At 33.3% G+C, this 11,209-nt stretch overlaps 1 protein-coding gene across 1 annotated transcript in view; it reads right to left on the bottom strand.

Moving 5' to 3' along the window:
- Positions 1-1,338: 1,338 nt before the first annotated feature.
- The window catches only part of CEP128 (centrosomal protein 128), a 98,638-nt gene continuing 88,767 nt past the window's right edge, over positions 1,339-11,209 (bottom strand). The window contains exons 26-27 of the mRNA XM_064423695.1: positions 8,850-8,958; positions 1,339-4,754 (exon numbers count right to left, since the gene is read on the bottom strand). Of these exons, the coding sequence (XP_064279765.1) occupies positions 4,648-4,754; positions 8,850-8,958 (216 nt within the window). The 3' untranslated portion in view covers positions 1,339-4,647. The remainder of the gene's footprint in view (positions 4,755-8,849; positions 8,959-11,209) is intronic.

The raw sequence follows: 11,209 nt of genomic DNA, 5'->3' as shown, positions 1-11,209 counted from the left end.
ATGGAGTTCATGTTTTTAAATGTAATAATTTAACAAAAACATGTTACAAAAATATTTAGTTCCAAATAGCACGCAGTAGATTCCAAAAAAAAAAAGACTAGAAATTAAAAAATATCACTGCATATTCTCACACTACAGATTTTGTCATTATTAGGGGAAAAGAAAAAAAAATCTCATTATTTCAGACAGAAAAATGACAGAAGTGCAACTTCAGCTTTAGAAACAGGAGAGCTATTGGTGTTAGCACAAATGATAAAAGTTGGATGTTGCTGGATTTTAACCACAGCAATGTCCTTCATTTTTGCTGTCAACATTCCCAGAAGCATTGCAGATTTTTGAATTACTTGGTTATTGGATTCTGCCATGTTTTACTCTTGTACAGAGCACTAAAATATTGTTCAGATTGAAAATTTAATTTACTTATTTCCATAGAAAATCAAATAAGTTCATATTCACAGCAGCCCAGACTTGCTTACAGTAAAGAGTTAAGAAGTGCTAGAGTAGAAAGTACTTAAGCATGAAAAAAAAAATTATCCAATAAAGAATTTGATTTAGGGATCACTTTCATTCAGATGTAAATATTAGCTATAAGGCAGTTTTTAAGCTAAGGCAACAAGAATAAAAATGTGCTGAAATTTTAATTTAATCATTAATTGCTTTTCATCCCTTCTACTGTTAGTTTTCATCTACAACTGCTTCTAAATTCTACAATTACATCCAAATCACAGGACTTTGTGTGATGTCCTCCTGCACATCCATTTTTGACAAGGCTGTGTTGTTAGCTATTGACCTGCAGCTCACACTAACTTCAGCATCAATTTCTTCTGTGGGGTGACAAGGGCTCAGAGAGAGATAAATTTGTTACTAACACACTGCAGACACAAGGAGTTTAACACAGATACTGTAAAATTGGACTGTAACAAGCAGTGCCACAAAAATTTATGAAAAAAATTTTCTCCATGTTATAGATATGAGAAGGCATACAGGTTGAAGACTTCTTATTTTTAGCCATAAAAATTACAATGAGTGTAAGAAAAATACCTACTGATTTCCTTTCATAGTAATACTGGCATTTTCATTCATGAAAAACCATTCAGTGCTATCCAGTGCAGAGACTATGCCTTGCAAGCCAGAGATGAACTGATATGAAGATTCCTTAGCTCAGAAATGGATTTTAGAATAGTAGTTTCTTTGTTGTATGGGTTTTTAATATATTTTTTTTTTTTTTTAATTTGCTGTAATAGCTAGCAAAAATGTGGCTGAGCTTTGAATACCAAGGAGTACTTTCACCATCACTGAAGACTGGTTTTCATCAAACATTTGAGAAGTAAATGTAAGCAAATTGCTTTGTCTTGCACTGTAAAGTTTTATTTTTAATTTTTATTTTGACATTTCTTCTTAGGATGAAGTAATTGTACAATAAAAATAAATTATTTGGCTATTTAGTAAATATGATCTGGAAAGTAAGTACTCTCAAGTCTGCTGTAAAACATTAGGAACTGAAGGGCATAAAATTTATAGCTTATTCATGTGACAGCTATTTGATGCTAAAATAGAGGGCCAACACATTTTTGAAAGCACAATATTGAAGCACTGTATTTCAGTACAGCATTAAAAAAAAAGAATACCTGATACTAGCTTATAAAACCTGTATGTACCTAGTACACACATTAAAAATTGCTTGATTTACCAAATGCTAAACAGAAAAAAGATTTAAACCATCATTTTTTGTGTGTGCGATACCACATTTTTGATTATTGAAAACCACTGCTTTGGGTAAGAATTGAGTAACCGGTCATTAAAGGGTTAAATTATAAAAAAAATCTGGCTACCAGAAGGGACAGCAATTTTTAAGATGTGAAATATAGAAAACGTTTTATTTAAAAATTATCTGCTTTTCTACTTTAAAAACTGAAACTGCAGAAGAGTATTATTTCAGACCAATATGGAAAAAATATTATTTCTTAAACCACAAAGGGACAGTTTCATTTAATGTCATGAACGGAACCTTAGCCTTCAGTAAAGACGAAACAAAATTCACTTTGTAATATGAACCTCTATCAAAGGTGGAAGAGAGACAAATATTACATGCTATCTAGACTGCCATGCCAAGAGGATAAATTTAAGAAGGCGTTTCCTGGCTTTGGAGTCCATAAGTCTACTCAATAAGATTTGTGTGTGTGTGTGTGTGTGTGTGGTTTGACATCTCTTCTGTACTTCCACCCCTTTTAGAAAATTTTATAAAAGGATATAAAACTGCTGAAAATCCAGTCACATGGGCAAAGGCAAATAAACTAAGCACTGAACATACTTAAAGTTTTAAAGCTAAAATTGTTCACCCAGTAGTAACTTCTGTCCTATACAGAACAAAAGTTGATTCAATACTTGATGTAATAGTGAGGGAGATCAGACTGCTTATCCTTAGCTTTCTAACAATATAAAGCAGTAGTGATCCTGTTTTAAGAATACATACTTCAGATTTCTAGGTTACAAGTCAGGAAAAAATGTATAAACACATAGAATGGTACGATTTTTACAAATTCCTTAGGAAAAAGAGAGGACATTATATTTCTGGTATTACTGCTCAGCTAAGACTCTCAAAGGCCCATTTATTTACTTCCATGTCACAAATACATTTAAACTTTGGTAAAAGAGTTATCCATCAGCAATCCATGCACCAGACCTCACTCCCACATAAGGTGTTTTGAGAACATGATTTATTGATTATTAATATATTTTAAAGTGACCTTTCTATGTTTTAGCCTTAATTTGTAGGTACCATAAAGTCTGCAAGCTTTATGGTGATATTCAGTTTTGCAAGTTTTTAAGTTTCAGCAGACCAAACCAGTTAAAATATTTTAAATTACGTATTTCCACCTCTGCTCTGATCTAATAAAAACAATAAATTACAAATCTTGGATCCAGTTTAAGTAAGTTTAGTTTATAGTAGCTGTGGCTCGATCTAAACACTGTTTCATGACATCCACACTCTTTGTAGAGAGCAGAAGTTTATTTGTTGATTTTTTTTTTCTTGTTCCTGTCATAGCCATTGAGATCAGAACAGATGGATGTGCCTGTTTTGTTTTCTTGACCCTCTGAATGAGGTGATGTGCCAGAAGTCTGCAAAAAGCCAATGCCAGTGCTACCATGCACAGCATAATACACAACAAAAGGTAAAGAAAACTTTTTAACCATGTCAGATTTTTTTTAATTTTAAGAAATTTAAGTTCATGGAATATGAACATAGAATAAACTCTATCTTTTTCTCATTTCTGTGTCTGATTTTGATGTTCTCAGTATGTTGTTCTGCTTGAAAAAGGTTAAACACAAGGTGATTGTCAAGGAAGTGCACTGTCCAGAGCACCCACTGGGACTACAGAACACTTCATCAGAGTATTGGAAAAAAAAAAAGTCCTCCTCTTTTGAGATGGCACATGATGGCCTGTGAATTATACCTGAGACACCTACAGTGCTAAAAAATAACAGTGTTTCAGAGAAGAAATAGGCTTCCTAAATATGACAGAAGTCTGCAAAACAAAATTGTTTGAAAGGTGTTAATGTTGCTACAGTACTCTGATAGCTTTGGCAAATCTTTTAAGGCACAGTAGCAGTGATCAAGCCAGAAGTAGCTGAGAGGAGAATAAAACAAGAGCCATCAGAAACACTTGCATTTCTTTAGACAGCAGAATTCTTAGAAAATTCTTCTTTGATTTGTTTTTTGAGACCCCTGTAATGCAAAATTGTGTCTGATTTGTTTAGAATAGTGATATCTGAACAAATAGAAATATGCAATATTGTATTTCCACAGTATTTTACAATCAATATAACACATCTTCTCTAACAGAGAACAAAACAGGATAAATAAAGGAACACTAAACATTGCTTTTAAAATTTTCACAGCCACACAGAAGTGCCTTTTAACACTCTTGATACAGATGGGAGAGATTCAGATTCTTTAAAGTGCCTGATTGAGGCCATCTTATAAAACTGTTCTGGCCAGAAGAATAATTCTAGAAACTTATAACACATATATGCTGAGCCTCAAGCCAGGATATGAATTATGAGAAAATTAATTTTGAGAAAATTTCGTGTTATTACTTCTTTCTTAAATGATTTTTTCAAACAGAGGGACCTAAAATCACAAATGTGCCTGTACAACACTGTATAATTACTCTGTCTCATAGTAATAGGCAATTTCTGATTTTTTTCATTATTAATAATGAATTAATAGTGAAAAAAAATTTCACTATTATTTTTTCATTATTAATAATGTTACTAAACATAATTAAAAAACAAGTGTCAGAACAATTCCTGTATAGGGGTAAATAAGCTCATAGAAAGATTAATGTCATAGGTATTCACAGTATTTCAGGAATACAATAAATTTAGTCTAAGAGGACGGTAAAAACAAACACAAGAGAATAGCAAAATCTCAGAAAGCCTTTGGTGTGCAAGTCACCTAAATTATCAAAAGAGTTCATCAGAATCACTCTTGGTGCTCTTTCATTTGAGTGTTTGGCAATTGTTGAATCATTAAGGGTGCATCACTCCTACAGCAGATGGAACTACTACTGTTCAAAACCAAAAAAAAAAAAAAGTGGAATGGAATTTACCACAGAGAAAACTGGTGTGGTTTCATAAAATATTCTACTGTTTTCCTCCGTCTGCTTGCAGCTTCATTTCACTAACAGCAACATTAGTAGAATCTTCCTTGGTGCCACTTGTATCCAAAGGAACCATTCCTTTCCTAAGTGCTAGAAACAAGTCACACAAAAAAGGTAATTAAGCATCTTCAGAATCATACATTAAGTCAGTTAGACTCAAGGATCTTAGAGGCCTTTTCAAATCTATGATTCTTGAATTTGGTTGACTAGCCATTAGTTTTTATTTAAAACATGTATTTCATTATATGATATAATTTATTCAGCAAGTAATAAATATTCAATATTCATAAGTGAGAAGAGAATATTTTCTCTGTTTTCTAGAGAAATAGATTTTAATACTCTATAATACAGGCATAGCCATGAGCTTTCTTATACATAAGAAATGTAGACTCTGTTTAAAAAAATTTGATTCTTTCACTAAGATATATTTTCCACTTATTTTTCCAAAACTTTTGTTTAAATAAGGTAAAACAAACCTCTCAAAAATTTGTGAAGGAATATCTTTATCAACAGAATGGACTTAAGTCACCAAGTGACACTGAACAAGTGCTCATACAATGTCATACTGTGTATATACCTTCACAGCAGGGTACATATATAGTGAATCTTTATAAATATATTATATTGCATCAAAATGCAAACAATATGAATTGACAAAACATCTTATCATAAAATGCTGAAGAAAAAAAATCAAATATCCAAACATTTAGCAAAAGGTAGAAATTAAGGGAAGGAAAGTGACTACCAGCTTATACAATATACCCTTCTTCTAATGGCCGCCTTTATAGAACAAGCATGTAAGAAAAGTTGTCCTACTGAATATCCAGAGTGCAATTTTTAACAATCCAGTAAAATTGTAGCAGTACATAACCAAAAGCTATTTAATAAGGAGCAAGACTTCACAGTTTGGTTAGGAGGGGTGAGATGTTTTCACTTTCAGAAGAATGAAATCACTGTGTGTGGAACATTGGTGTAACAGTGAGTTCTAAGTATTCAGCATGAAGTTTTCAGAATTGGTTCAAAGCTCTGCTGCTGTACACTATGTCAGCGGTACCTCCTGTGGACAGTATTGAAAGTAAGGCGAAAAATCATAAAGAAAGTTCATTGCTTAACTAATTCAATTTGCATTTTTCTAAGTGATGATGTCAAGTTTCCAGTCATTCCAAGTTCTTATGCTTAAGCAGCCTTAGGTTTTGTTCTAGAAGGGTGCCCACAGCATAGTGATGTTGCAATGTCTTTTTACTTCTAAGTATGTTACATTATTTATGAATGCCAATTAAAACAGTCTTAAGAACTTATGAAAAAGTGTACATAGAGGGATAAAGACAGGCACCAGCAATACAGTGCAAAAGTTAATTGTTCTGACAATAAAGCCTACATTCAGGACAACTCAGTTTTATTCTGCTGTGGTGTCAGTCCTACTTCATACCATGTTGACACAAGAGTGTTGTCCATCACAACTTATGAAGTCCTGAAGCATAAATTCCCAACAACAATAGAAAGCCTCTAAGACATATGGTTTCTGGGAAACCATCCAGTTTAAAACCTCAAAGTGATGAAATGTGCAAAGAGAAAAGCAGGACTCAATTCACAAAGCTAATGCGAAGCATGTGCAACTCTAGGGACTTTTGTACTCAAAATTTCAGGAAAATACAGGGGCTGTAAAAACAGTTTCTGAGGATTATTCTTTAGATAACAACTAGTAGTGACTGTCTGGACCAACCATATTGGTCTGATAATAATATAGACTGCAAACCACATCTAGTGAATGTTTCCTTAAATAAATGATTTTCTCATTTCAGCTTCTTAATTTCTAAGAAAATGGGTACAGAAATAAAAGTGCGCTCCCTCAACATATTTTAAAATATGTTTGTAATGGAAAAGCTGTTATAATTGCAGAAATTATACCAGAAACAAAACACAATGTTGATGTTAATTACTTTCCTTTTAACTGCTTGCTGCATTGGCAAATTTTTTGTAAACATATATATATGGAAACAGATTGTTGTTCTCTTATTTATTTTCCAAACTACTTGTCCTTCTTTCATCAACCAATTTTAAACTTAAATCCCACTATCTCCCTCACAAATAAGTTAAATTACTTCAAAGAGTCTGCTCTCCTTCCAGGTGCTCTCCACAAGTCATAGGAGACCCACATTGGGAAGAAAGCTTCTAGTACTAGTTATTGAATCTATACTCTGTGAGGCCTCATGAGCTGAACAGAGACGGAATGGGAGAATATAAATCACAAAGGCTTGCAAACTACTCCAAAAGGCAAATGAAAGAAAAAAAATTCCATCCTTCTGTTTCTGAAGAAGGAGACAATTAATCACAGAAAATAGATGATGACATGTATAGGAAGATTTATTAAAAGCTACAGTAGGTTTGGGAGCAAAGATGTCAAATTATACTTCACTGTCAAAGTCTCAAATGATAATTAATTAATATCATTACTGAAATTTGAAGTTCATTATGTTTCTGTGACTATCATGACTGAAGTAGCTGACTTCATTTACCGCTCCCTGAAAAATTTCCTTAATGCTAATACCACAGCAGAATTTTCACTGTCCTCAAGAACTATACCAACAACTTCAAAATACACATTTGACTGGTGGAAATCAGTTTCAGCATAAAGTGACAATCAGTCAAAAACCAAAGTCTGTGGAGTAATCCACATATTTCAGTGCCATAAGCACTAAGTAGTGAACTGACCACTGTCTTTTGTTAATCATTTATTTTTTTATTTCCAGAAAATTAGTACTTAGTGCTGGTAAAAAACAGTTGAATCAGAGAATAAATATGCACAACTGTTTCATCAGATTGGTATTCAGATCTCATGGATCCTATTTCTCTTAAAACTGCCTAAAATTTATTAAAAAGTTTTAAAGCAACAAAGTCCTAGCTCATTTAATTCAGATTAAAGCAGTATAAAGACATTGAAATATTTTAAGAACTTTTAAGCGGCATTTTTAAATTTCAGTAAATTTTTGCAGTGACCACTTTTGGAATTCTTGAGACTGGAAGGGACTGCTGGAGGCCATTTATCTGAACATTCTGAGAGGCATCAGTTACTTCTTTTCTATACCCAAAACAGGTTCAGCTGTACTTCGATTTTTAAGACTTTGATAGGGATGAGGTTTGGGAAAACAGAAAAATCAACTCAGAGTCAAGGTAAAGTGTTCCTGAAGTGCAGATGATACAGAGGTATTAGCTCCTATGCTTTATTCCCACTATTGTTATTCAGGGTGCTCTGCAAAAAGATAGTAACCCCAATGCATAGATTCTGAAAGGAACAGAAACCAATTACCTTTAACCTCATCAGATCAGCTCAGGACTTACTGATGAGCAGTAATGTACCACAGCACTCATTTTAAGAGGCAATGCTTTCAAAGTGCAATGAAGCCTGAAATAGGCTTCAATAGAATGTAACTTTCTAAATAGGTTCCCAGTACACAAACTGGCTATACTGAAAATAAATGGAAGGCGATACCCTTCTGAAGAGAAGTATTTTGATATCCATGTACTGATATGCTTAAAAACCCCCTTAAAAACTGGTTTTTAAGTTACTTTTGACACTCATGAAAGGTGTGCCTACATACCCAATCAAGACCTATATGCCCTATGTTTTATTGAGCATTTCCCAGCATTTCCCAGCTGTATCAGAGATCCCATGACTTCACATGAACACAAGTTGTTGTATACGCAACAAGGAAGTAGAAAAAAAAAAAAACAGTTAAAAAAACTATTGAAGTAGAATTAGAGAATTCAACTTTCATTGAGAAAATGCTACACAAGCATAAGACTAACTGGTACACATTAAAGATCTTGGAAAGAATCCATGTTTGAGCACAGCTCTCTGGTCCCTCAGAAGACCAGAGGGTCTACACAGCTTACAGAGGTATGACTCATTAAGCAGAGATTCAGAATTCAAGGGCAGTTCTTTTCTTTGGCATAGATAAACAAAATATATTAAATGTCCCAGTCAAAAAAACCCAAACAACTGTCATGGGATGCAATGAAGTACTACCTAGGTAAAGGCAAAAAAACCTAAAACACAGAAGAATACTTAAGATGGTTCCAGCACTTCTTTTTTGAAAAGCAGCATCTCACTCATCCGGGAAAAAAAAAATTTAGAAGAAAAATATATGTTACCTATAGAGTTTTTTTCTGTGATATAATACTTACAACCTGAACTTGAAAGCGGTGAGCTGCACAAAAAGCTGTTCTGAGTTCTCCAACTAGAAGAGTGAGCAGCCACTTCTACATCAGAAATTTCAGCATCCATTTTCACATCCTATGGGAACCAAATAAAAATAATTTTATCTGTTACTATCAAGCAGCTGCAAACTTTAACAAAAAGTAGTAGCACACATACAGGCACATGCTGTGATTTCACACACAATGGAAAAGACTGATTTGAATTCACTGCGTTCCCAGTATTGCACTTAGGTTCAAATTAATTTGCTTACAAGTTTTATCCCCACTTCACCACTATAAATGTCTGCAAAAAACTGCTTCGCCTTGAGAAAAGCACTGGCAGCACTGCAAATCTTTGCCACTACAGCATGTTGTAAAAATGCTCTTTCCTATTCACATCACATCCACAGTTCAGCACATACCATATCAGCAGGGCAGACATCAGTGAATAATGACTTCCTCATCAATGAATGGTTCACACTAATTCACTGAAGTTCCACAAGTAGTAATAAATATAAATCTATTTTCTCTGCCACTGAGGAAACTTAAAGTTCATTGATTTCTCATATCAAAATACCTAAAAGTGCTTTCGAAATTTTTTGTTAAACCATAAAATAAAGTTTTAAGTACAATGTTACTATTTATTTACTAAACACATACAGCATAACTTCTTGGTGAGGAAAGTCATTTGGTCTATAAGCTAAAAAGAGAAGATAAATTTAAAAAGGTCATTTAAACAAAAATCCCTGAAAAATCTCTATTAGCTCTGCAGCAAGTAGTCCCCAGTTACAATACCATCCAAAACAAGATTAAAAGCTTGGCTTGGTATCGAAATTACTCAGTTTCTTGAAATGAGACTATGTAATAATGAATAAATGCATCAATTCATAAAACACACAATTTACTGCTGAATTCTTATCATAAAAAGCCTCCGGGAATTTTAAAACATCTTGCAATTTATCATTTATGTTGATACTTAATTTTATGTTGATACATAAGATTTGAAAACTAAACAAAAAAAATTTACATTAATTTAGAGATATAATAAGCTTTTGTTCCATCACTGAAGAAGGATTTACTCCTGTTAAGACTAATGGGAATTATACATATTAATCCCCTTATGTGCTGATGAGAGACTTAATAGCTAAAGTGTTCATAGCACAATAACAATTTTTAAAGAATAAAAAAAGGTTTTGTCTTTCTATTCTGCTTCCAGAAATGCTTTAAAAGAAGAGCTTTAAACAAGAAAGGTGCCTCTAACAGTACCTGCAATACAAAATGGCTTTCTTTTTACAGGAATATTAATGTATAATATATAATGTGCCTTTTGTCATATGCTTCATTGGCAATCACATCTGTTGTGTTTGAGTAGATGGTCAATCGTGTGTGGCAGGGAAACTTTCTAAAATATTGTATCTCTACATCAAAACGTTTATCTCTAGTTTTCCTCTGGCTTTCTGCTTTGATTTTTCTTCTGTTGCTATTTTCTTTTAATGTGTTATGTTTATGGGGTTTTCCACCAATTTCATGTTTATCTACTGTTATTTGGCCCTTCCTTATTTGAAAAATCAAGATTGTTGTACCTGATGGTATTCTGCCAGCCTATGGCCTACTTTTACTACTGGAAATCTTCCATTTTATAACATACAAAAAGAAATTATGATTTTTCTGGGCTTCTAAGCAACAGGCATTTTAAAGCCATCTGACAAGATTACAGCAGAGTAGGAAGATTGAGTGGGGACAAAAGAAATCATAAGAAAGAAAGAAAGAAAAAGACCTGCTTTTAGAGAAACATTCAACTTTGGTTTAATTTTTCCTCCTTAAAATGAAAAAAGACTGGGACACAAGATTAGATACTGCCTGCCTGAGATCAATGTTGGCAAGCAAGCTGAAACAAGTGCATTATAAGAAAGGCTAGAAAGAAAAACATAACAGAGGAAAAAGATTAATTTCAGAAGTAATTTCATTGAAAATGATAAATGTAAAAATTTTATAAGAAACATGGATTTTCTTATCACCTAACAAGTACCTGTCTACTTTGTATAGCAGAGGCACTATGTATACAGCATGAACTAAAAAATCAGAAAGAATCAACTTTGGTGTTCTCAAACCTACTCTCAAACCTACTCTACTCTTCCAGCAATCAATTTTAGAGACTCCCAAATGACAAACACTAAAATAAATAAATAAATAAATGGCATTTGAGTTAGTTTCAATGGAGGGTGAGAAAGGCAAGCATTAAAAAGGTTTTTTTTACTCTAAGCTAGCCTGATCACTGAAATCAGATTAGCACCCGTCTGTTGCTTGGTTTTGAACATTCTGTTCTATTTGCAACAGCCGTGACAGCA

The sequence above is a fragment of the Passer domesticus genome, chromosome 6 (genome assembly GCF_036417665.1).
Source record: "Passer domesticus isolate bPasDom1 chromosome 6, bPasDom1.hap1, whole genome shotgun sequence".
Lineage (NCBI taxonomy): Eukaryota > Metazoa > Chordata > Aves > Passeriformes > Passeridae > Passer > Passer domesticus.
This window is presented reverse-complemented; position numbering and strand designations above follow the sequence as displayed.